At 51.1% G+C, this 26,479-nt stretch overlaps 1 protein-coding gene across 3 annotated transcripts in view; it reads left to right on the plus strand.

Moving 5' to 3' along the window:
• UBAC2 (UBA domain containing 2) overlaps nt 1–26,479 on the plus strand; it is a 174,937-nt gene that overhangs the window by 129,767 nt on the left and 18,691 nt on the right. For all 3 annotated transcript variants that reach the window (XR_002336734.1, XM_021065851.1, XM_021065852.1), the window contains one exon: nt 4,863–5,108. Coding sequence is in view for 2 of the 3 variants with exons in the window: in XM_021065851.1 (XP_020921510.1) it covers nt 4,863–5,108 (246 nt within the window). In the remaining variant the exon portion in view is untranslated. The remainder of the gene's footprint in view (nt 1–4,862; nt 5,109–26,479) is intronic.

Here is a 26,479-nt window from a genome sequence, read left to right on the forward strand (position 1 = left end):
ACCACATTTTTTAGTGTCTGCCAATCACTGTTCTACTTCACGTTCTTCATTTTAGATCGCATCTCCCTAGAGACAAGGGAGGGTAATATCCTCTCCTGTGTCTTTTGGCCGTTTGGATTTCCTTTTCTGCAGTTGCCTTTTCATCTGCATTTTTGAATTGAATCGCTTGTCTTTTTCTTCTTACAAATTGGGCGTTTCTTTATGTTCTGATGCTGCCTTTGTTGGGACAAGAATCCTGAGTGCCTTCTTCCAGATGCTTTCGTCTCACTTCATTTATGGTAGTTTGGGGCACTCTGTAGCTTTTAAATTGGAAAGCAGACGAATGTACATTTTCTTTTATGGTTTGGGCTTCATGTTCCTTATTTTAGAATCCTTCCCATCCCAGTGCCAAAAAAATAATCCTTCTGTGTTTTCTGCAGAAAGATTTATAGTTTTGAAAATTATACTTGTTTCCTCAATACGTTGGGAGTGTATGTGTGGTGTCAGGAGGGCCCTTGTTTTGTCTTTGTCCTCCTGTGTCACCAGTGTATTCTTCCCTCCACCTCCCCACCGTTCCCATTTCTGCTGAGTACCAGGGGCCCTGTGCTCAGGAGTCTATTTCTGCGTTCTTACTTTTTACATCTGTTTGTAAAGACCATGCTGTTTTAATTACTTGAACTTTATAGTGTACTTTGAAATCTCATAGGCCTTATGTTTCCCTAAAAAATTATCGTGACTATTCTGGATCCTTTATTCTTTTTTTTTTTTTTTTTTTTTTTTTTGGTTTTTGTTTTTTGTTTTTTTTAGGGTCACACTCATGGCATCTGGAAGTTCCCAGGCTAGGGGTCCAATTGGAGCTATGGTTGCCATCCTACAGCACAGCCACAGCAACGCCAGATCCAAGCCACATCTGCGACCTTCACCTCAGCTCATAGCAATGCCAGATCCTTAACCCCACTGGCCAGGGATCAAACCCACGTCCTCATGGATACTAGTCAGGTTCGTAACCTGCTGGGCCACAATGGGAACTCCCCTTTATTCTTTATTTTTAAATTTATTTATTATGATATATAACACATGAAAATGTGCATCCACAATAAATGTTATGAAGCCAAACAGAGCCCCATGCAGTGGACACACCTAGAAAACCACCCGCAGGTCAGAGCACTGCCCACTCCTGGAGCCCTGGTGACCCTCCCTCCTGTGGTTGCCCTCCTAGCATTTATGGTTATCAATTCCATGCTTCACTTTATGGTTTTCCCACTGGATATCTAGTTTAGACCAATCTGTTTTGTTACAAAAGTGCAACTACAATATATGAAGTCTTGGAGTTTCCATCGTGGCTCAGCGGAAACGAATCTGACCAGCATTCATGAGGACGCAGGTTCAATCCCTGGCCTGGTTTGACCCTGGCCTCACTCAGTGGGTTAAGGATCCGGTGTTGCTGTGAGCTGTGGTGTAGGTCTCAGACGCAGCTTGGATCCCGCGTTGCCATGGCTGAGGTGAAGGCTGGCAGATACAGCTCCGATTCGTCCCCTAGCCTAGGAACCTCCATATGCCACGGGTGTGACCCTAAAAAGACAAATAAGTAAGTAAATAAATAAATGCAGTCTTTGGTGCCTGGCTTCTTTTTCTCAACATTATGTTTTAAAAATGTAAACCTTAATATTCCGTATGAATTTTAGGATTGGCATTTAAGTTCTAATGAAAAAGCCCTAAGACTTTATTTTGAATTATATTGAATTTTTCTATTAATTTGGTGAAAATTGGTATCTTAACTTTGCGTCTTCCCATTTGTCGATGTGATGTTGTGATATCTGTATTTATTACTAGAGTTTTTTTTTTAAATGTCCCCAATTACAATTTGTTAGTTTTCCATAAAGGCTTTATATATTTTTTATTAAATTTATTCCTAAGTATCTCATAGTTTTTGTTGCTGTTATCTGCTCATAGTTAATTGTATTTCCTTTCTAGCCAGTCAGTATTTGGTTTCTGGTTCCTTTTGTTGACTTAAAGAAAAATGTGCAAGATAAGAGTTGCGAGTTTTAAGTTTGATTCAGGGTCTTTCAGAAGACTCTAGCCCCGGAAACAGCTGGAGGAACTGCTCTGAAGACCTTGGTGAGAATTTTTTGGCCAGGCAATACAGGTAGTCAAGCATACCTCTCAGTAAAAGAGTCTGCTAATCACAAGGAACAGTTATCTGTAGTTAATTTTAGTGCTTTTCTATGTATGTGAAGGTGCAGGAATCTGGAGTCATGGAAATTCTTCCTGAGATAAGGATCTAAGCACCTAGGGGCCTGTTTATCTAGAGCACAGATGCCTCATCCTATGTGTTCATCCTGGATTCTCCTCAGGGGGCGATGGCGGGGACACTGGCTTAACCCCTGTGCAGTGAGCTGTGTGTGCTCTTTAGTTCTCTTTTGTTCACACTTGGAAGGATCTCTTTCCCCGTTTCGCCCTAAGAGATCTAGATGTAAAGTGCATTTTATTATCCTTCTTGGGACTCTTGCATTTTCAATCTGAGTGTTTCTTTCTTAATTCTGGAAACCTCTCAGTTCCTATCTCTTGAAATGTATTCCTCTTACTCCTTTATCTCCTCTGCTGTCGTCTTCTGGAAGGTCTGGGAAACCTAGGCAGAGGGCCTGCCTATGTGGAATCCACCTGTGCAGAGCCCCAGGCCTCCCCTCTCGGGAGCCTTTCTGGCGCAGGCCCTGCCCGGCCCTTACCTTCCCGCACTAGAGACGCAGAGGGCGGACGGGGCGGAATTGGGGTGGCTTCTTGCACAGACGCACGCAGTCCTCCACGTGGCTCCTGCCTTCGCCGTCTGTCCTTCTGTCCTGGGAACCTTCCGCCTGCATTTGGATTTCCCCCTTTGCGCAGATGCCAAGCGGCTTCTGCTGCTCAGTGTGTTTTCCATTTTGTTAGTGTGGTTGAGGATTACGGAGGCTTTCTGGTTTCAGTGAATGTGGAGCTGGTTTCTGTTTTCATTTTCTTTGTTGTTTTATACCATTGTTGAGAGAAGTGGCATGGAAATTACTTGAAACCAGGGGTTATTTTCCACTCCCTCTTTACTCCCCCAGTGTGTCTTTTGCTCCGACCACTGCACCAATACTGCTCTTTGCCAAATCCAGCGGTCACTTTCCTCTCTCTGCCTTACTTGAACTCTGGCTGCATTATACATAGGTGACTCTTCCCATCTCTTGGCTTCAGCAGTACTAAACTCTCCTAGTTTTCCTAATTTTCACTGGCAGCCCCTTCTCAGGTTTCTTTGCCGACTTCTCCTACTCTGTCCCCAAAATTGTTTTACGCCAGGCTCAATCCCAAGTCCTTTCTCTTCTGCCGTACATCTGCCACTCTCATTATTATCTCATCTAATCCCGTTGCTTTCAATCCACCCTATTACCACGGACTCCCACATCTTTCTCTTTGCTCCCTCCTCCCTTGAGTTCTCCAATCCACTGGATAGTGCCACTAAGAGTTCTAATCAGTACTCCCAGGTTCATTCCTGCATTGCATTTGCTGCCTTCTCTGCCTGAAATGTTCTCCCTCCAGCTCATCCAGTCCCGGGCACCTCATTATCCTTAAGACCTTTGCTCAAGTGCCACTTCCTCTGAAGCTTCCATGACCACCCAACATAAAGAAGGTCACTACTCCAAGTCCATGTATGTCCTCCATAGAACTTGTCTGGAATTGCGCCATGCGTTGGTCTGTTTACTCTCCAATATCCACATTGAACACAGTTGACTGCCTCTGTAAGCAGAGGGCTTTGTTTAGCTTGGCTTCTGCTGTATCCTAAGTGCCTGGAACAGCACCTGGTATAGAGCAGATACTGAATAAATTTTTGCCGGATTTAAATTTTATTTATTTATTTATTGTCATATGAAGGTTCCCAGGCTAGGGGTCCAATCGGAGCCACAGCCCCTGGTCTACATCACAGCCACAGCAATGCTAGATCCGAGCCATGTCTGCGACCTGCATCACAGCTCACAGCAACGCCGGATCCTTAACCCACTGAGCAAGGCCAGGGATCGAACCCACAACCTCATAGTTCCTAGTCGGATTTGCTAACCACTGAGCCATGATGGCAACTCCCTGATTTAAATTTTATTAGTAAAACATTAAAGTATACTTTCCGTATTTGACAAAGTTGGCACAAATAAACTCTGACCCTAAAAATCAAGATCACAGTATGAAAGATTTCTCTTTAACCAAGGAATAGCCACTCTCATATTTATCTGGAAAACAATGGAAACTCTTTAGACTTTCTCTGGCCATATAAATTGCCATAGAGATGAAAGATAGGCTTATTTGTAAACAGAATTGTTAATTGCTAACTACTGGCAAAGACTTCAAAATCTTGGGAAAAAAATCAATATTTGAAAAATCTATTAAAACTATGTATACATTTTTTATTATCTTTATTTTCTGATAAATTTATTATGTGGCTGGGTCACATCATCGGCTATTAGTTGTTTTCTGCCAGTATCTCTCATCGATGGCCATCTGCCAATAAGAGTAACCACAGAGGTAGTACAGTGTGAAAGTGCTTTGATGATCAGATATTTCATGGCTCTTTTTTCAAAAGAAAACATTGTTTTTTTAAATATTGTACCAGTACTCTGAGGGTCACGCAGCTAGGATTTTGCTCTCTCTTCCAACTTAATAAGAACAAATTTGTTTACTGAGTAAATTAAATTTTTTGTTGGTTTGTACTGCTTAGAATTCTGTAACCTGGTAGGGGTTTTGGTTATCACTTAGCATTATGAAAGTGAAGAAAAACACCATCTGAGGTATTTGGTGGTTATCGATTCCTGCGTCAAACATGGGCTTTAAATTCTGATGACATTTCAGCAATCCAGAAAAGTTGGCATCTCTCCTTGCAGGTTTCTGGCATCTGCTACAACAGCCAAGTGTTGCAAATGCACGAGGTGCTCTGCGTTCCAAGCTGGATGGCAAAGTTCTGTTCTTGGGCCCTCGAGCCCATCTTCTCATCTTCGGAACCCACCACCGAGGCCCGAATCGGCATGGGAGCCACGGTCGACATCCAGAGGCAGCAGAGGATGGAGCTGCTGGATCGGCAGCTGACGCTGGCGCAGTTTGCACACTCGAGGCGGCAGAGGCAGCAACAGGTAAAGGAGAACAGTCACCTTCAGACACACTCAGTGGCCCAAGTACCCTTTTCCTCTGCGACCGAATGTGCAGAAGAGACTGCATTTGACTCCCGTGCAGTGCGATGTGCGTGTTTGTTTCCAAACAGAAGTTTCTGACAGCGGCTGTTCTTAGGTGTTTTTTTTAAGGTTAAAAAAAAGTACATTGCAGCTGAGAGACTGGTCAAACTGGACATTCTTGTTCCACTTCTATTAAATAAGCATTACTTCTTAGAGAAACACCAACCTAGTTAAGACATGATATTTATCTGTTTTTATAATCTTGTAAAAAGCCACAGTGTCTTCCTGTTAAAATGCTTTTTATCATGTGCTCTGGAGTGAAGAGTAAGTATCGAACTTCTTGATTTTCCTTGGTTGAAATGAAGAGAATGTGAAAGTAAGAGCATTCTCAAGGGAACAGCCAAGGAATAGAGCAGAGAAATTCTGAGCATTTATCCGCCAAAACTGCCATGTCTGAACAGTCCCATGCCACACCTGTCTTTCCAGGGTTACTCCGTGTCAGGCCGGACTCCCACCCCTGATCCTTCGTTGACACGTCTCTGCCCCAGCACACTGGGCTCCTGTCTCTCGTCTCCAGCCCTCTCCCGTCTGGGGTGTGGGAGAGGGTACTGTCCTCTCCTGCCCTCTCCCGGTCCCCTGCCTGCGTAGCCTGTGAGGAGTAGTCTTCACTGAGTGTGGTCTGGGAAAGTGAAATCAGGTGTGACGTCCCTGGTGCCCCTTTGGGGGGGCCCAGGCTTTCTATCCGGGGTGGGAAGAAGGGCCCCTTCTCAGTGGGTCACGTATGCAGGTGAGAGAGAGAAGCGGAGACCGTCCCCTGCAGGTGTGCTTGAATTTGACGTGACTCTGGACTGTCGCCCTGACGCAGTTGAACACGGAGGGCAGAGAGCTGAGGGGCGTGCGGCGGAGGCAGGGTGCAGGCTTGGCACGCGGTCTGTCGAGGAATCACACCCAGGCTGAACGTGGGCTGTGGGCTAAGCCTGCACTTGGCAAGAGGCGGAAGCAGAGGGAGAATGAAAAGTATGAGAACTCAGAATAATCAGTGTCCAAAAAACCGAGTAATTGTGAGTCTAAGTATTTTCCAGGTAGAAGGGCCTCACCTGTGAGGGAGGGGGAGAAGGAACTCGTGGCTCTGAGGCCCGGCTTAGGCGATGCCAGCACCAGCGCCGTCGCGCTGACACCGAGGATCAGACAGGGGAGGCGCGCTGCCCGAGGCCTCTGGGAGACCGGATCGCCGCGGTCTGGTGCTGGGGAGCCAAGCGGGGAGGCTGGCGGCGCCAGGACGGTTCTTGTGCATGAAGTCTGTCGGGGAGCGCAGTCAGGACCGGCATCTGTGGGGGAAGGACAGAGGACGACTCAGAGCAGCATCGCCGAGAAGGCCTGAGCCGACCTCGCGGCGAGCGCTGGAGCCGGGAGTGCCCTTAAGGTGTCCCGGACCCCAGCAGGCCTCGTGCAGACTGACCGCTGTCCCCAGACGCACACGCCCCACAGAGGGGCTGTCCCTGAGGCACCGTTGGGCGCCAGCACCCCCGCCGCGGGGAGACGGGAGACGGAGCGCTAGGCCTGCGGGAGGTGGGGGACGGGGGCAGCAGGGCGCTGCTTGGATCTTCTTTCTTGGTTTATACGTTCTGGAAGCGGCACCACCAAGGTCGCAGGGGTAGCCTTTTCCCAGGAGACACCTTCCAGGGGAAGGTTAGCAGGACAGACGCGTCCCCTTCTGCTGCAGCTGGTCTCAAGGCCGCTCTTGTCCACTTGAGAGTTCCTCGCCTTGGCCGGAGGGCTTCCTTGATGAAGTGACACATCTTCTCATCCCCGGGGGTCTGGGTCCCAGGTCCCCGTGCCCTTCTCAGGCTGTGTCTGCTCTTTACTGTAAACACTGGGTAAGGGGGTACAAGAGATGCCCCAGCAGATCACCCAGGGCCACCCGGTCTTCTCCCCTCTTTTTGTGCCCATAGCCGTAACCTGTGTGTTGATCACGGTTAATCGCTCTTGCCAGGATAATGACTCCTCTCATTGCCTGCTGGTCTTTTGACACAAAATCCCACCAGGACCGGGCAACAGCAGAAATTTAAAATGTCGTGGTATTCTTGCTTTGTCCCCTGATGGACGCGTTCCCTTCCTGTGAGCCAAGGTATGTGAACTGTAGAATCCAGAGTTGCAGGACAGGAAGCCTAGATCCCCAGCCGGGTCACTGGGGGACAGGCTAATCTGGGTCCGTTCTCCTTCCACCCCTTGTCCCAAGATCTATGTGTTCTAGCTGCTGAGGACGCAGCACCCGCACCATGGGTGTCGATCCGGGTCCGCGCTGCCGGGGACGCAGCGCCCGCACCATGGGTGTCGATCCGGGTCCGCGCTGCCGGGGACGCAGTGCCCGCACTGTGCATGTTGATCTAGGTCTGCACTGCACGCCAGGTCCTCGCGGGGCCTTGTCTCCAGGTTGACATCTCACACCTCCACCTGGCTGGCCCATTGGACCGGCAAGCTGGTCACATGCCGTGTGAGGGTCAGGCTGTGCCATAGTCCTGTGACTGCCATGCCCCCTGGGCTGTAAGCAGACCTCATGGTCTGATGCGGTGTCACTTGGAACCCAGGTCAGTACGTCCTCACAGATGGTAGTGCCGAGTGACAGAAGAGGCAGGCAGCCCTGTATTCAGAACCCGTGTCAATTCTGGTTAAAATGAATTACTGCCTGTGTCAATCACCTCCGTCTCCCCTAACAGAATACACAGACTCAGCGCTTAGGCAACAGAAAACTTTTTCTCAGTGTCCGGCGGCCAGAAGTCCAGGACCACGGTACGGAGGTTCTGACAGCCTTGGTTTCCGGTGAGGACCTTACTTGGCTCACGGACACCCAGCTTCTGGCCGTGTCCTCACGTGGCCTTTTCTTGGCACATGCATGTTCCTGGTGTCTCTGCTTATAAGGACCCCGGTCCTGTTGGGTTAGGCCCCATCTTTATGACCTTTAACCTTCATTACCTCCTTAAAGGGCCTGTCTCCAAGTGCAGTTACACTGGGGCTTAGGGACTTGAACTTAGGAGTTCTGGGGGGACGTGGTTCAGTCCACATCAGTGCCCCCTGCAGAGCGAGAAGGGCCCAGTGTAGTAGAGCCAGCCCTGGGTGACGCTTGGTTCTCCTCTAGCGGTGGCAGCGTGGCAGGGCACAGCGCTGGTCTCATTCCTCTCAGAAGCCAGGTCCTCCTTAAGAGAGCAGGGTCCATGGCTGGCCACCGTCCCTGCCACCTTGGCTGCTCTGTTCACGTGCCAGCCCTGGGGTGGCCGGTGGCAGAGGCTGGCAGACGTCACTCTGCCGAGTCATTCTGTCTCGTCCTCTGGGCTGGCTGCTCCTGGTAAACGTGAACCAGCAGCACATAGATGTCGCACTCGTGCCGTTCCTCAGCTGCGTCCTCGTGCCTGCCCCCACCCCGGCCTCCTTGTCCCCTACTTTTGGTCCCCAACCAAGTCATTCACCACGTCCAGTGAATCCACAGACGTTGTGACCTCAGGCCGCCTCTCTCTCCACGCAGAGTGGATGACCTGATGCACTGCCCAGGCTCTACCCACTGGGAGCGGTTGTCCTTGTCACTGTCTTTTAAAGTGACCTCTGAGTGGACGAAGCTGTATGCTTTCACTTATGTACCGAGCCAACCCATCCACGAACCGAATTTGGCTTTGCCTCCTCTGTCACCCGGTTGTAAGAGACCCACCCCCATGTGGCAGGAGGTGTGAACTGTGGAAGTGGTTTTTGTGCAACAGAGCGGTGACATGGTGTCTCAGCGTACCTGCTTGGGCAGCTCACCTGTGTCCCCAGCCCTGCTCGTGCTGGCCCTGGATACGCCACTTCCTTCTGACGTAGGTCGCACACTTCTCACCACTGCTCACTCTGTGCCTGTGCTCAGGCACTTCTGTCCCCAGGGTCCAGCAGCAGTTTTTCGAAAGTGTATGATCCTCTGCTGCGGGTGCCCCTGCCTGAGCACCCTAGGGATCCCCTGTGGCCGCCGCAAGCTCCACCCAGTGTCTCCCCAGCACACCTGCCAGGTGGCACAGCCCAAACATCCATGAATACAGCAGACCCAGGGCCCTGTGCTCCTGGAGGGAGCCTTCCAGCCAGGCAGCTGTGAAGTGATTTCCTTGGGTCTGTGGTTCTGCCCACTGCCCGTCAGGCTCCTCCACTGTCCAAGGCTGGTCTTACCTCCAGGTCAGAAGCCCAGCCCCTGGGCTCCGCTACGGGCTTTACGAGGGGTCTGCTGCGGAGTGGAGGGCACACAGGCCCTGCCGTCCTGAGCTCACGCGGTTCCCTCCTCCTTTATTCCCATCGCCAGGCTCAAGATCCAGCTATGTCCTTTGTGTCCCCTGAGGCTGGGGTGAGACATATGCCTGCCACAGGACCCACATGTGTCTGACTCCAGGGCCTCTGCCCGGTCCTTTGTTGGACTGCCTTCAATAAGGGGAACTCCTGCTGACTGTTTTTCTTTCCTTTTTTGCTTCGGCTGGCAGGAAACTCAGTGTCAGGTTTAATGTTCAGTCAAATTAACTGTTTAACCCAAAGTTAGAACTTTGGCTTCCATCGTCAATGTTTTTAAAGTATCTTTTTGATTGTTTTAGGGTCCTTGTATCTTTTACTGTAGGCACCCTCAGATTCTGTTATTGCATTTAAGATAAATCTGTCATTGGTTTACAACTGGGTTTTTAAATGCTTTCCATAGAACTCAGAATTGATTTGATCAAAAAACCATTCAGCACAGAGCTTCTGTGCCTGCCTCCTTGCTTCTCTCACAAGCATCCTATCCTAATAAATTTCTTGCCTATCAAAACAAACAAAAAACCGTTCAGTTCCTATACATTAGATTGACCTGTGTGCAGTTTTCTGGTTGTTTTAATTTTATGGCTGTACCCACGGCATATGGAAGTTGCCGGGCCGAGGACTGAATCTAAGCCACACCTGGGACCTACACCACAGCAACACAGGGTCCTTTAACTCACTGTGTGAGGCCAGGGCTCAAACCGCACCTTCACAGGCACCCAAGCTCCTGCAGTTGGATTCTTAACCCACTATACCTTAGTGGGTTCTCCCTGTCTGCAGTTTTTAACTTCCAAACTAATGCCACAGTCTTATTTCAGTGTAGCCATTGTGCTTGTTCCGCCTGCCTCTGTGGGATTTCGTCTCGCCACCTGGCAGTTGCTCCATGCTCACCTTCAGCCACCTGCATGTGGTCCCAACTTGTCTCAGGTCTCATTACTGAGACTCTGACCAAGACTGGCGGGGACTCCGTGGGCACCTAAGTGGGAAACACATCCTTTCCCTGATGAGTTTGTGCTCAGCTTCAGGGAGCCAGCAGATGCAGGGCCAGAGCCGTGGCTCCTTCCCGGCGTTGTCCTGACCCAGCCTGTGCGCTCCCCACACACGCGCAGCAGGTGGCCGCCCAGACCCTGGCTCACCTGTGCTAAGCTTATCTCCAGGGCTTAGGCCTGCAACCTGGACCTCCTCTGTCCTGGACGCCAGACCTGGACATCCTACCACCTGCTGGGCATCTCCACAGGGATGTTCCACAGGCCCCGGAATTGTACCGTTTCTTTGCTGTATTTGCTTCTCCTGCTCCCTCCCTCCCTGGTGAAAAGCACCGTCGGCTACCCCGAGGCCCAGACGTGGACATCGTGGCTTCCCCTGGACTCCTCCCTCAGGCGTCCGTGTCCCTCTCGTTCCCTCAGTCTTCTGAGTCCCCACGTCTGCCTTCTTGGTACAGGCCTGCCCTTCCTCTCTCTTCATCCCCCTGCCTTAGTTCAGGCCACCGTCATTACCTAATACAGTCGTAGCCCGGCTGCCCCCCTCTCCCCGCCCCACCCACAACCTTAGCCCCAGAGGGACCTCCGTGAAGACACAAATCTGACTGTTTCCCGCCCACCCAAATCCATCAGAGGCCCTCCTGAGCACCTAGGGTGGTGAAGGCTATGAGAGGCTTTTCAGCCCCTCTCCTCCTCAGGGCCCCCGAGCAGCCTTGGGCTAATCATGCTGAACTGTTTGCAGTTGATCTCAGCCCAGTTGTTTCTCACTTCTTGCCTGCACATCTGCCCTTTCCTCTGCCAACAACAAACTTCCCCTGTACCAACTTCCCCACCACACCCAGCCCATGCACCGCCTTCGCTTGCCCAACCCCTGTTCGCTCTTTAGTATTTTCTGAAGTCGAGTCCTCTGGAAAGCCTTCTCCAGCTTCCCAGCTGTGCCCCTCCGACGGCCCCTGCTTCTCGCCTGGCGCTCACCACTGCCGCCCTCACTGTGCCTCACTGCCCTGTCTCTGCAGACAGTGTGTCTGGGGCAGGGGCAGAAGGCTGTTTCCTTTGGGTCTCCAGTCTGTGAATAATGCCTGGCACACGGTTGGAACTCATGTATTTGAGGAATTAGTGACTCAGTGTGTATACAATAAATATTAGCAGAATTTCTTAATGTGCCAGCTGAATACAGGTGAATCATCAGGGCTGGAAAGTGGTTCAGACATTCTGAGAGGATGAGTATGAAGCAAGACCCGTGTCTAGAGAGAGGGGAGAGGAGGAAGCAAGGAATTCCCAGGGGCGAGGAGAGTGCGGGAGAGGACAGGGCCCAGGTGGCCTGGAGAGGCGGGCATATGGGGAGGATGGGAGAGCGGGTGCTCCGCAGGTTCTACTACCGCCCCTCCCCTGAAAAGCCAGCAGAGGTGACGAAGAGACCCCAGGAGGCAGCAGGGGCTGGTTCTCTTTCGAAAGGTGTTCCTGTGGGAATGCAGCAGTTAAGAAGTCATGTGTGGGAGCTCCCACTGTGGCACAGTGGCTTAAGAACCTGACTGCAGCGGCTCAGGTCCCTGCAGAGGTGCAGGGTCCAGCCCAGTGCAGTGGGTTAAAGGATCCGGTGTGGCCACAGCTGCAGTATAGGTCGCAGCTGCAGCTTGGATTCAGTCCCTGGCCTGGGAACTTCCATATGCCACAGGTGCAGCCATAAAAAAAGTAGTGTGTGGATTGGGAGCAGAGGAAGGACAAGCAGCACTTCTCTTCTGACAGCTGGCCTCGTCCCAGGCCATGGCTGCAGAAGTCACATTCCTTCTCCTGGAAAGGGCGCTCTGCCCTTAAGCTCCTGAAGCGCTTTTACTGGGCTCTGCAGCGTGTCCACTTCACGGCGCTAAAGGGCGGGCGGTGAGCAGCGGGACGGCTCCACAACCTTCCTTCATCTGGAGCTTGAGACCAGATGCCCACAGGGTCAGTGTCCAGTGTCTTTCAGCTCATCATCAGGCACAGTCACTCCACGGTAGTCACTCCGCAGAAGCTCTTGGGCGATGGTCTTATGGACGGATGGTGGGGAAGGCTGAGGTGACTGTCACAACGCCATCCTTCCCTCTGTCTCGCTGCCCTCCTGGCACAGAGCTCTCCGCGCTTCTGCACGTCGGTGAAGCGGCGGCCTGTGAGCTGCACACTCCCCCGACTCCCACCAGCTCCTTGCTTTCAGGCTCACTCCTCGCCCTAACTAGGGTGCCTCCTCCAGGGTTGGGGACGTCGTAGTCACTTTGGTGCTAGCAGCTGCGGGTCACTTTTCCACTGCTGGGACTGTGACATAACTTTCCACGAGTTCGTGCTTTATTCATTCGCCCAGTAGCCTTTATGCTCTTGAGGGACAGGAGCTGCGCGTTTGCCTACCTTAGGCCTTGAGTGGAGCCACCGCAGGGTGCAGCCCGAGGGAGAGAGTGGCAGGGCCCTGGCCTGGCCTTTAGGAAGCCTGCTGCCTGGGGGGAGATAAGTCCGTGCCCGGTGCCGGGTTTCTGTGGGAGTTGGTACCAGCGAGAGAGTCCTAGCTCACCCTGAGGGACCCAGCAGAGCCCCGCATGTCTCCGGGGAACCTGGAGGGGCCGACATTCAGGCAGGCCTGGCAGCCTGGAGAACCTTGCAAGAAAAGCAGCAGGGCTTGAGCCAGCCAGGGAACAAATCGGTGCATTTGCCGAAGCCCAGGGTTTCCCCAGGAAGAGGCGGTGAAAGGTGGGGCTGGGAGAAAGCCGAGGCCAGGACACAGCGGGTCTCTGCTCCAGCAGCAGTCGTTTTTTTCTTTTGTCCTGTAAGGAGCAGTGAGTCCGTGAAGGCTTTCAAGCAGGAGAGTCAGTCAGATTTGTCTGTAAGAAAGATGACTCCGGGCATGACGTGAAGGTCCCTGGAAAAGCTGACGCTGGAGGAAGAAGAGGCGTCGGGAGGCAGCGGGGCTTCTCCGGGTTCCCAGGCCGCGGTGGCAGTGAGGCCGTGGCGGGAGGGGGTATGGCCGGTGAGGCTCTGTGGAGCCTCAGGCTGGCGGCCGGCCCTCCAGGACAGCCACTGAAGTCCCCCCACGACGAGCAGCGTGTGGACAGTGGGGCTGCAGCCTCCGAGCGTGTCCTCCCCTCTTTATGCAGGTCACAGCGCCGTCACGATGGAAAAGCAGCAGGGTGTAAATGAGAAGGGGAAGGCATTTGTAGTTAAGGAGTCACCCCTGGTGACCAGGAAGACCTGTGCACAATCTGTGTAATGGGTTTGTCATGAGGGTTAAGTAATCTGTGAAAATTAGCTGCTGTTCCAGAAAGATCTGGCAAATATTAATAAGTATGATTGTGTTGGGCATCTGTCTTCTGGCTCTCAGGAAGTTTGAGAGTCCTGATTTAGGAGCTAACCTGATAGTCACTCTGCTCATAAAGCCCTATAACCTTTGGGACAAGGGTCCGTAGCTGCGGCCCTGCTCCAGGCCCGACGCTGAGAATGGTCTTTACATTTTCAGCGGTTCTGTAAGTGTGTACATCACATCTTTGATTGTTGTGGGTCTTCAACACCGAAAACATTTCCTAACTGACCCTTTACAGAAGACCTTTCCCACCCGCCACACACACACACACACACACACACACACACACACACACACACACACACACACGCCCCAGCTCTAGAAGATTATGTCGCCAGCAACTCTCAGAGCAGCTCTGTTTCCCAGGAAGTCCGTATCCTCACAGTTTGGGTCCTCCGTTACTTGTGTGCCCACCATTCTCTGTGTTGGCTGGTGGTGATGATGCCGTCGGACAGCACGGCATGAACTCGGTGCTGCAACTTCCCGTAAGACATTTCCCTAAAGTCTCCATTTACTTTAGAAGTGGAATTACGTTGAAGCCCCCTATGAATGCATCATGCCTGGTGTAAACCGAGCGGGAATTGTGTCTAAAGCATTGAAGTCGCTTGGTGCTGAGTTTTTCATCACCCCTTCACCTCCCCGGGCCGCCTGTGAGTGCTGGTTGATTATCACCTCTGTCTCGGTAGCAAGCGGTCTGTTTGACGTGCGGGGAGAGGCGATGTTGATACCTAAGCTGCTCACCATTATTCACACCTGCATTGCAGTTAGTTTCTCCGTGTTTGGTTGAGTTGAGTTCGCTGTGTTCTCTCACCCTCTCTTAGTAACATTCTGTGGCTGCGAAAATTGTTTCTCTCTTTAGCCACCCCAGAAACAGTTGTTAGGCAACAGCCAACATTTGCATTATTATGAGTCATATCTGCCTTGCAAATCATGAGAGTTCCTTTCATTAATCAGGGATTTTTAATTTAGTCAAAGATTTTTAGTGTATGAAAAGTGCTCTCAAGGTCTCAGTATGTTTTTTGAGTTTTTAAATAGCTTTACTGAGCTAAAATCCATACCCCGTATAGTTGACCTACTTCAAGTGTGCAGCTCAGTGACTTTTAGTATATGCACAGAGCTGTACCACCATCGCCACCTTCAATTTTAGAATTATTGCCTCAAAAAGAAACTGTTTCCGTTAGCAGGCACTCCCCAATCCTTCCACCCGCCTAGCCCTAGGCAACCACCGATGTCTTTCCTGGCTCCATAGATTTAGCCATTCTGTACGTAAGATGGAACCATATACGGTCTGGGCCTGTGTGACAGGTTCCTTTCACCCGGCCTGTGTGTTTGAGGTTTGCCCATGGTGCAGCGTGCTTATCCCGCTCTGTGTTTCAGCAGCAAGACCCCCTAGTAGACCTTCACCCTGGCGGGTGCCATCCATGGAGCCAGCTTCTGTCATCGCCCCCCTTCTGGCTGGGTCTCTGAGTGAGCGGCTTACTCACCTCTCGGCCCCCCCAGCAGTTTCCGTTAACATCCTTTCCACAGAATAGATTCAGTGCTCAGCCAGGCTCTTGGGGAGTAACCCCAGCGAACAAGGCGTCCAGAGCTTTCCTCGCCCTGAGCTGAGAGGAGGAAGAGGTAATTACAGGGGAAAGGCACCAGCGCCCCGTAGAAGCTCCTCGCCCAGCCGGCGAAGGTCAAGAACGCACGTCTTGAGTGGAGCCCTGAAAACTGTCCCTGAACCTGTGTGTGTGCACGTGTGTGTGTGTGTATGTATGTGTGTGTGTGTGTGTGTGCATGTGTGTGTGCAGCGAAGGCGTCCACCTTGAGCCCAGAGGGAGCAAGTTCTCAGCCTAAGATGAACCCAAGTGTCCTTGAAGACAACACACGAGCACGCGGTCTGCTTTTCAGCACTTTTCCTTTTTAGCTTTGCTCTTTCACTTTTTGGTGCAATTTGATTTAAAAACCATTCCTGTCAGGTTGCTGTGCTGCCCTGTCAACAAAGCAGTCTCATCAGTTAGAGATAGTTCTTTTATGACTTCTTTCTTTTATGGTGCAGAATACGTTACTAGCGCTTGGTTGATAAAAATCTGCAAATGAGATGAAAATTAGGTGCAAGAACTCTATTTTCAAGTGAAATTAAAGCTAAGCTGTTTATCTCAATCTGTACTTCTTTGCAGAAACTGCTGTTATGTAGTTGATCAGACTTACCTTTTTGACAAAATTCAGAGTAGATAGGATCAATCTACATTCTAATCCCGTTCCAAGACTGACTCATTAAGTGACCTTGAGAAAATCATTTCTATTTTCCATTCTGCCTTGGTCTTCATGAGAAAGAAGAGTGTGGGACAGTCTCATGGTACTTAAAGAAACAGGTAAACGATGATGCCCATGGTGTTTGAGGAGAGAAAAACGATCTCCAGTTCTAAATCTTTACATAGTCTTTTATTTTCTCACCTATTAATCACTTTTTAAAACCAGAATGAATTCAGAGATGTACCTTGAAGCAGATGCAGTGTTAAACAGGGAATATTAGAAAAATTGTCCCCATAATCACTTTGCAAATTTTTCCTCCCCCCAAATAGCCATCCCTCTAGGTTTTCAAAACCAGAAGACAGTTCTAGTGCAGGACAGACCCCTGGGCTGCCCACCTGAGTTTCCCAGGAAAAATCCTTCTGGTCGTCTCACGAAGGCTTGAATTTCATAGAACCCACCCCAACCTCAGACCCTGCAGCCTGATGCTGAGGGTGACAGACTCAGGAATTTCCAGAGTCATGAGTCATGATATCCTGTCTGAGATCAGGGCTCAGATCAGCGGCACCGAGATTTTTTAAAAAGCATACTCTTGAAGTGATGGTGGTGTGTGCACTTGCTGTGCCTGGATTCCTGGGCGGGAGGGTGAGGGGGGGTCCAGGTGTGGGCGCAGGTGCAGGCTTGTTGGTGCTTCCGCGCGTGAGCTTCTGAGCTTCGGGCAGTGACGGCCCAGCTCTTCACCCAGCAGATCCGCCCTCCTCATTAGGGAGCTGTTCATCGCTGCCATTCTAGTTGGCTGATTGGTTAAGAATCCTTGATCCTTAGAGATACTGGTTAGAGAGCCTCGATCAGGGCAGGTGCACCTGTAAGCAGTACTGGAGCGTACAAGTGGAGGCCCTCCAGACCCGTCTGCCCAGGCGGCCCTTCTACAGTGGCTCCGGCCCGTGGGCACTGGGCTCCTGCCACAGCAGTGTCATCTCTGTGGGAGAACTGCTTGGCCCTAACATACTGATTAGGAAGAAGCAGCGCGTGATTACTGGTCGGGATCCTCTAGTCCAGTTTTCCCTTTTCCAGAGGAGGAAACCGCCTCCTCCTTATGTCCTCGTAGATGGCAGCGTAACTGAGTTCTGTACAAGTTCCACAGATGGGGGGAGGGGAGGGGGGCAGGAAGAGTTTGGATTGTCAAGAAAGAAGCCAGTGATGGATGGAAAAGGAGCAGACTGCAGGGCAGCGGGTGGTCGGAGGACTGGGGAAGCATTTTGAGCAACAGGTGCGATTTGAGCAGATGGAGTCTGAAGTAGAGACACGGGAGCACAAGGAACACGCAGGGAGAGGTAAGAAGTAATTAGGATGAGGCTGGTTTGGGAGGACCTACAAAACAGGACCAAAGAATTTTTTTGACTGCACCCGTGGCCCTCAGAAGTTCCTGAGCAGGAATGGAACCCGCATCACTGCTGTAACCAGAGCCACAGCAGTGACAACGCTGCATCCTTAACACGCTGAGCCACGAGGGAACTCTAGGACAGAATAATTTGGATGCGATGCGTTCAGACTTTGAGTTGAGGCAGTGGCGTTGTGAGAGGCCGTACAGGCTCGATTCGCCTGCCTTGGCATACAGACTGGACCGGGGCGGTACAGGCGCTCCTCGGGGATACCTGCAGGTTCCATGCAGAACCACCGCGTTGAGGCAGGAACTGCCATGGAGCGAGTCCTGTGACATTTTTAGTTCCCAGTGCATATAAGAGTTAGGTTCACACTATACCGTAGTCTGGCAGGTGTGCAGTAGCATTATGTCTTTAAAAGTGTACATACCTTAATCAAAAAACACATTATTGCTTGAAAACACACACACACACGTTCATAGCCACCATGTGAGCACCATCAGAGTCAGTCTTTTTGCTGGTGGCGGGTCCGGCCCCGATGCTAGTGGCTGCTGGGGATAGGGTGGTGGTTGCTGAAGGGTGGAGCGGCTGTAGCAGTTCCTAAAAATGACATAGCAGTGTTCATGGCGCCCCAGTAGTTACAACAGTGTATCAAAGATCAGTGGTCACAGATCACCATAACAAATAGGATGAAAATGAAAAAGGTTAAAATATTACAAGAAGTACCAGAATGTGGCACAGAAACACGAAGTGATATTGGAAAAATGTCCCGCCTAGTCTTGCCCAGTGCAGGGCTGTCACAGACCTTCAGTGTGTAAGAAGTGCAGCACCCGCAAAGCCCAGCAAATCGAGATATGCCTGCGTTCACAGCAGTGATGCCATCCAGAGGCTGCTGGCATAGTCCCAGGAGGGGCCATGAAGACTGAAACAGTGCCAGGCTCCCTCCTTCAGAGGAGAGATCGGTGCTACTTAAGGATTGGCCAGATTTGATGTACAAAGCAAAGCGTGAGTCCCAGAGAGTCAGCAGGCCCTCAGGCGTCGGGCCCGGCGTTGGCTGAAGGACGAGTGAGGGAACGAGAGGAGATCACTGCAGGGTGAGGTGGGTGACCTCTCTGGGGAGAGACGAGAAAGAGAGGGGGCGTCGTGAGTAGCCTCCCAGTCTCACTTTTAATAACCAGCCTCACCTCTTCTACCCAAACACCTACTGCTAACAAGTACCACACCTAGTTTTAGTTTGGGCTTTTATTTAATCATTTTTATGTAGGGCTAAAGTTGAGGAGGAAAAAAAATTGACAGAGAAGGGAGGAAGCCAAAGAAGTCACACAGGAAGCAGTTATCCGCGCGCCCCGAGGCGCTCCTTCCTTCGTATTTTCAAGGAAGCTGTGTCTCAGCCGCCCTCCTCGCCGTCCTCACCGCACCGCACGCCACCCCTCCCTCCTCACAAGAGACGAGCCCTCCCGTCCCCCACACGCGCAAAACCGAGCCTCCCCCCAAAAGGTGGGGAGAAAGGTCCCCGTCGGAGGAGGGGGCGCGGCCAGCCTCTGGGAAGCGCGAGCCTGCTTCCCGCAGAATCCGGCCTCAGGACACCGTCTGGGGGCCGCGCCGCTTCCTGACCGCAGGCTCTCCGGGCCCCCCTTCAGTGCCTTGGCCGGCACCTCCCAACCAAGAAGGGGTGGGCCCTAGAGGCCGAGGGCCCCGAGCTCCAGCCGACCTGAGGACCAGAGCCAGGAGGAGGAGGCGCCGGGCAGAGGGCAGCCGCGCCGGGAAACCGCACCCATCTTACTCCTGGCAAAACCGCTCTGTCGGATGCCCAGGTGTCTGAGCCCCCAGAACTAGTCAGTGGGAGGAAAACGCGAAACCGCAGAACTAGCCCGGGACTTGGCTCGTTTCCCTCTAGTTGATGGTTTTCTCCCAACACCCGCAGCCCAGAGGGATGCTGGAGGGACCGCTTGTGGCGGCCACGCAAGCGTGAGGAGGTGGCAGCTGCCGCGTGTTCCCGAGGCAGCACTGAGGAGCTGTTTCCGGATGCCTGATGGGCTTTCTCCCGAGCCTCGAGACTGTCCCTCTGTCCTTCGTCCCCATGATGGACGGGTTGCTAGTCTGTGTGTGTGTGTGTGTGTTGGTGGGGGGGCGGTTCTTTTTCTTTGTTTTCCACGAAGCTGTTGCTGACGGCAGCAGCCTCTGGCGTGGTTGCTGTGCCCCGCGTTAGCAGCGCTCACTGTCGGGCCTCCGTCTAGTCAGCCGCCTCCCCAGCCCTCAGTCACATGCTGCAGCCTCGGCGCTTCTGGCTTAGTTGTTAATGTGCCGTTGCTTTGTCAACCCAGCCAAGCTCTTTCAGGCCCTAGGAAATTAGTCACTTCTCTGTGAGTCACAGCCCCGTCTACCTGGCCGCAGGGCCCTGCATGGCATGTAGAAGATAAGCCCTGCAGCAAAGCGTGTTCATGCCTACACTGCGAGCTGCGGCTTCCAGAGACCCTGGCAGCAGTGCTGTGCGTTAAGATGCCCTTCTCTCCCAGGGTCCCCTGTGCAGTGTCACCGCCACCACCGGGTCTCCCGGGGGCAGGGGGGAGGGGGTTGCCTCTGAAACTGCTGGTTCCTGTGTCCGAGGGAGAGGGCAGCCCGGCCTGCCTTCAAGATCCATCAGCGTGTGTCTGCTCTCGGGCCGCTTGCTGCAGCCCCTCGCCCCGGTCCGTCCCACACTTGCGCCCCATGTGACAGCTCACCGGGAGCTCTTTGCTCAAGACAGTCCCACAGAACTTCCCTCGGGGACACGTCCACTGGTGTGTTCACTCAGCCAGCACTTCTTCAGGACTTACACGCGCAGGTGCCCGCGAGGCTGCGGCGACGGGGACAAGACAGATGGCCGAGGGCCTCAGGGAGCTCGTCCCCTGCCGTGAGGTTCCTGCCAGGGAACCCATCACCGAAGTGCAGTGTGCCATGTCCCCTCCCTGGAAAGGAACAGTGAGATATGAGGGCACGTACCCCAGACGGCGTAGACAGGGCTCTGCCAGGAGTCCAGAACGAGAGTCTGGAGTTGGGGAGGGACCAGTGCAGCGCAGACGGGCGGCCGGGCGGCCCTAGGAAGAAGCCTGAAGTCTGTCCTAACACCAGCGGGGCCCGAGGAGGGTCAAAGAAGAGTATCTGCAGAGATCCGAAAAGGCTTTTCATGTGCTCTGCTTTTTTCCCCTGACTGTATATCTACATTGGCTGGATTTTTTTCTTTTTTAATTTACTGCAGAAGCCAGAGTAGCATGTAACAGAATTGAGTGCAAAAGGAGATAGGAGCCCAGCCATCTTCCATTAAGTCAGACATTAAAGAGATTTACAAAAATAGAAACTAGTGATATTCTTCTCATTAAGTATTTTTCTGTTTTGGAGAACACTGATTTTTTTCATATAAAAGTACGTTAGCAAGTAGCGCGTTTGTGATTGCTATTGATGAAGAAAGAATTTAAGATTAATAAAAAGGCAGCAGGGAACCACTGAAGGGTTTTTAAACAGAGAGGTGACATGGTGAGACTTCTAACTCAGAGAAATCACTCTGAACACCCTCCCCCCAGCCCCCAAATGATGGTGGTTTACACAGGACAGGGAGAGTCAGGGTGGCGAGAATTGGATGGACCCCAGAGGTACTTGAGAGTTACAGTCAGCTGAGCCTGCGGAGCCGGCTTGTGCAGTGGGGACGTTGATGTCATTTGCTGAGGCTGGGGACACAGGAAGAGATGTGGGGTTGAAGATGAGTTTTGTCTGGGACCTGTTCCCTTTCAGATGGCGCTGTAGCATCTCAGGGGAAGTAGTGGGGAGAGCCAGTTCTGTGGCTCTGAGGCACAGCACCCAGTCTTGGGGGGGGGGGGTCCTCCACCATGTGGGTGGTAACCGAAGCCCTGGGGACAGACGTGGAAGGAGAAGAGGAATACGCCTATCAGAACCTTGAGGGACAGCAACCTGTAAAGGATACGGGCTGGCGAGGGCAGCTCTGAGGGTGTGACCAGAAGGCTCGGAGACCAGGAAGGTGTGATGCCACGGAAGCCAGGGAGGGGCATCACGGGGGGGTGGAGGGAGCAGCCAGGGGTTGGGCTGAGACCAGAGGAGGCGCCACTGGTCAGGCAGGGGGTGTTAGTGGTAACCTGGTGACAAAGCAAAGATGGTCAGATACCTGACTGGGAGCTTCTAGAAGGTCAGATACCTGACAGGGAGCTTCTAGAAGGCCGGATGTTGTCTTAGTTCTCTTTCTAGCTTGTGGCCTTGGGTACTGCTGGGTACTTGAGTGGACACTCAGTAGTTCCACTAATTTTAGCTTAACTGATGAGCTGAAACACTCTGGTCTTTTCTGCCTCCGAACTCCATGCTAGCCCATCCCCACACATTAAATGTGCAGGTGGTCCCCGAGGGTCTGGCAGAACTCCCCAGCACCGTGTCATGGTTACAGATGGGCTGAGATGTCCATCCCCGCAGCCCCCAGGGCAGCTAGGAAGAGCCTAGAGCTGCCAGGCTAATTGCCAGCAGCTCTGGCTGTCCCGTGTGTCACATAAATCTGTCTTCCTGTATCTGCCATAGTCTGTCTCAGGATTAGTAATTCCTGTAGAGGTGCCACCTTGCCTCCTCCATGCCTAAGGCAAGAATCATTAGCGGTCACATCACTGTTTCCTGATGAACCCACCCCCTCCCCTGGAACCTTCCCGACTCGGTCCACAGGCAGGCAGGCAGTGCAGTGGAGGTGGCCCACTTGATAGCACACAGGTCACTGAAGACTGCGAAGAAAGGATGCAGTTTTTTTCCCAGTGAGCAACCTTTTCAAAATAAGATAAAGATGCTTTGGGGAAGAAACGTAATTGTTCTCAACCGTCCCGTTCATCACGCCCACTCTGTGATTGTTCTCCGTTTCACTCTTCGGTGGAACCCCTCCCTGGTGGGGAGTCAGCTCAGGCTGCCTGGGGCAGAGCGCATTGCCGGCCACCTGGGGGGGGTTCTATGCACATCTCCCCCCAGCACAGCCCACCAGGGTCCTGTGGTCGAGCTGGGAAGACAAGGAATAAGACTGTGCGATGTGATGCAGATATTAGATAGTAAGAATAGGTTATATATGTAATAAGCTTTTAGATATTTTCAAGCTCTGTTTTAAATGCTATACAGTATTAACTCATTTATTTCTCATATCCTTGTGAAATAGTGTCATTATTATTCCCATATCACAGATGAGAAAACTGAGATTCCGAGAAGTTTAAAAAAAAACCCTGGGGCCTAAGGTGACATGAGAAGCGGCAGAGCTGGGATTTGAACCCAGTATTCTGGCTCTGGAGCCTGCTCTCAGCACTCAGGTCCTCAGCTTTCTGTTCCACTGTCACTACTCCCTAGCACTGCTTCCGCCCAAGAAGGAGGAATGGACCCATTCTCAGTCGCCGGTCTTCAGACAGGCTGACAGAAAGGCCTGGTTCTCCTCTCCACTGTTGAAATCACCCCCATCCTTTAAAATGCAGCCAAGGAGTTCCCTGGTGGCTCTGCAGGTTGAGGACCCAGCGTGGTCACTGCTGTGGCGCAAGTTCAAGTTCTGGTCCAGGAACTTCTGCATGCCATGGGCGTGGCCAAAAGTAAATACAGCTCAGCCAGGCCCCCGTCCTTTTTGAAGGTTCCCCTCCAGCTCTGGCTGCGGATGGTCAGTGCCCATTCTGAACATTTCTTTCTTGGTCACATGCCACCCCGCCTAGTTCCGGTTTTTCTCTCGCTGGATGTCTGCCCGAGAAGATGGGGAGCTCCACGGGAGCACGCACCAGACCGCGCGCCTTGCCCTTCTCCCCCGTGGGAGCTGCCAGGGCCCCGAGGCCCCCGGGGAGCTCTTCACAGAACGGACGCTTCCTGAACAGATCTTCTGTTCCAGAACCTGCCAAAGCCTTGAGATCTACGTCTGCGTGCCGATCTACATTACTTCCGTTTGATAAAACACCCAAAAAATGATTACTGCTCTCAGTGGGGAAAGTAGTTGTTTTATTTTCACAAGAAATTTTACTTTATTTGACAATCTCCTTACTAGCTAATAACATGTCTTTCCTACAGTGGCTGTTCAAAATGCAAGCCGTTTCCTTTTTCCTCTTTTAAATATGTGGTTATTGCTTTTGAAGAAGACAAAGTGAAGGAAGTGTTTCCTGTTTGCAGAGGCTCGCAAAGGGTTCTGTCAAAACAGCCCCGAACCTAGAGCTCCCGTAACTTTCTGCTTTTTAAGCACTTTTTTACTATCACAGCTCAGGCTTTTGTTGTGTTGTGCCTACTCTTTCACTCTCACTCCCTTTGAAGAATAACATGTTACAGATTGAACCAAAGGGTTCACTCCTCTTGCCACCATCCTGGAGCAGGCAGGCCGTGTCTGATGCCTTTGGAAGGGGTCCACTGCCTTGCGGGTTTGTATCCTCACCACTGTGAGCACGCCACGGCTGTCTCAGCCTGGACAGCATGGACGTTTTGGTCCAGCCTTGGTCGTGGGGTTTGTCCTGTGCATTTTAGGACCCCGGACTCTACTCACCAAATGCCAACAGCACCACCATGCTCTCCCCATCCTCCTACCTCCCCCCCGGGACAACCAAAAAGGCCCCAGACATTGCCACATAGCCCCTCGGGGGCAGCAATCACCACTGGTATGTAAATGTCCTTAAAATAGTTTAAATTGTACATACAGTTCTAAATATTTTTAAAATTTATGTAAATGGTATTGTGTACACATATTCTTACACAATTGTCTTTGTTCATTCACCATTGTGTTTTTGAGATTTATCCATTATATCTAGTTCATTTATTCTCACTCTACATGTAATAGTCTTTTATATAATAGAACCACTTATGAATTTATTTCCCTACTTGAGGACAGTTGGCTTTCTTACATTCTCTTCCTTAATGTTCTAATCAGTGCTTCACAGAAGAGCCTCATAAATGCGCTTTGGGCACTCACAGCTCCCTGCAGCTGAAATTGCTGGGTCATAGAACATCCTCGATTTTACCTGATCTTGATACATTGCTCTCTAAGATGCTTTTGCCAATTTGAACTCTTACCGGCAGTGTATGCTTTGCATTTCTTCCACATCATCCCCATCCTTGGTATTGTTAGACGTTTTATTTTTGTTAGTCTTACAGGTATGAAATGACTGACTGCTGTCTTGATTTGCATTTCCTAATGTTAGTGAGGTTGAACTTCATCTTGTCTGATATTTATTGACTCAGGGTTTCCTCTTCTGGAAATTGGTATTCATATACATTATCAACTTTTCTCGTGTGTTGTTTTTTTCATCATTGATTCTTTATATATATATTTATATTTTGGATATTGTTTCGTCAGTTTTATGTTACAAGCATTTTCTCTCTCTTTCTGTCTCTGTCTCTCTCTTTTTTTTTAGGGCAGCAGGTGCAACAAATGGAAGTTCCCAGGCTAGGGGTCAAATCAGAGCTGCAGCTGCCAGCCTAAGCCACAGCCACAGCAATGCAGGATCTGAGCTGCATCTGCAACCTACATCACAGCTCACTGCAACGCTGCATCCTTAACCCACCGAGCGAGGCCAGGGATCAAACCTGCGTTCTTGCGGATACTAGTCAGGTTGGTTTCTGCTGAACCGCGGTGGGAACTCCACACACGTTTTCTCTTAATCTGTACTTTGTCTTCTAACTCTCTTTTTTTAAACCAATCGAAAGTTCTTATTTGCAGTAATTGTTAGCAGTCCTTTTTTATGATTTATATTTTTGTGTAGAAGTCCTTTCCTAGGAGTTCCCAATGTGACACAACAAGGATCAGCAGTGTCTCTGGAGCGCCACGATGCAGGTTCCATCCCCAGCCCGGCGCAGTGGGTTAAGGATCTCACATTGCCCAAGCTTCAGTGTAGGTCACAACTGCGGCTTGGATCTGATCCCTAGCCCGGGAACTCCGTATGCTGCAGGGCAGCCAAAAAAAGGAATTAAAAAAAAAAGAAATCCTTTCCTAGCCCAACACCACAGAGGATATTCTCTTATTTCTTCTAAAATTTTCACAGTTTAGCTTTCCAGATTTAAATCTCTAATCTATGGGGTTTGTTTCTAAATAAACTTATTCTGGTTACTAAATGGTCGTTTTTCCTCCTGCTGATTTTCTTTTTTTTTTTTTTTTTTTTTTTTTTTGTCTTTTTGCCATTTCTTGGGCCACTCCCGTGGCATATGGAGGTTCCCAGGCTAGGGGTCCAATCGGAGCTGTAGCCACCGGCCTACGCCAAAGCCACAGCAATGCGGGATCCAAGTCGCGTCTGCAACCCACACCACAGTCACGGCAACGCCGGATCCTTAACCCACTGAGCAAGGGCAGGGATCGAACCCGCAACCTCATGGTTCCTAGTCGGATTCGGATTCGTTAACCACTGCGCCACGACGGCAACTCCCTCCTGCTGATTTTCAATGCCTCTTCCATCGTATCCTGAGTACCCAAGTTTCCTTTTTGTTTCCTTTTTTTTTTTTTTTTTTCATTTTTGGCCACCCCAGGCCAGGGATCAGATCCAAGCCACAGCTGCAGCACACACCACTGTGCCTGGCCAGGAATCGAACTCGCATCCTGGCCTGCAAAGATGCCCCCTGATCCTGTTGCACCACAGTAGGAACTCCCCCAGGTTTCCTTTTTTTTTTTTTTTTTTTAGGATTTTTTTTTTCTATTGTCGTCGATTTACAGTGTTCCGTCAATTTCTGCTGTACAGCCAAGTGACCCACTTTTGATTTCTCATCTGTCTCTCCTCTTCTCTTGCAGTGTTTGCCTATCATTTGCTAAAACCATTCTGCTTTAGTTGAGGTCTAACTATAAGTCCTCATAAATGGTAGAGAAAAATCCTCCCTTATACATCTTGAAAATATTCAGGTTAGTTTTGACCCTTAACTTCAGATTGTCTCAGTTTTCCAAAACACACACGCACACACATGAATTTTGAGTATGTGGTATTTGGGTTTAGCTCCCTATGACAGAAAGCACAAAATAACAGACCCCTAAACACGGTAGAAGTTTGTCTCATGTTAAAGAAATCAGACGTTGACAGCCCTTGGCTGGTGGGGCAGCCGCAGAAAGTTGCCCCACCCCAGGCTCTCCTTTCCTCCGGCTGCTGCCCAGTCCTGGGTCCTCAGCGCAGGGCC

Source organism: Sus scrofa, chromosome 11 (genome assembly GCF_000003025.6).
Source record: "Sus scrofa isolate TJ Tabasco breed Duroc chromosome 11, Sscrofa11.1, whole genome shotgun sequence".
Taxonomy (NCBI): Eukaryota; Metazoa; Chordata; class Mammalia; order Artiodactyla; family Suidae; genus Sus; species Sus scrofa.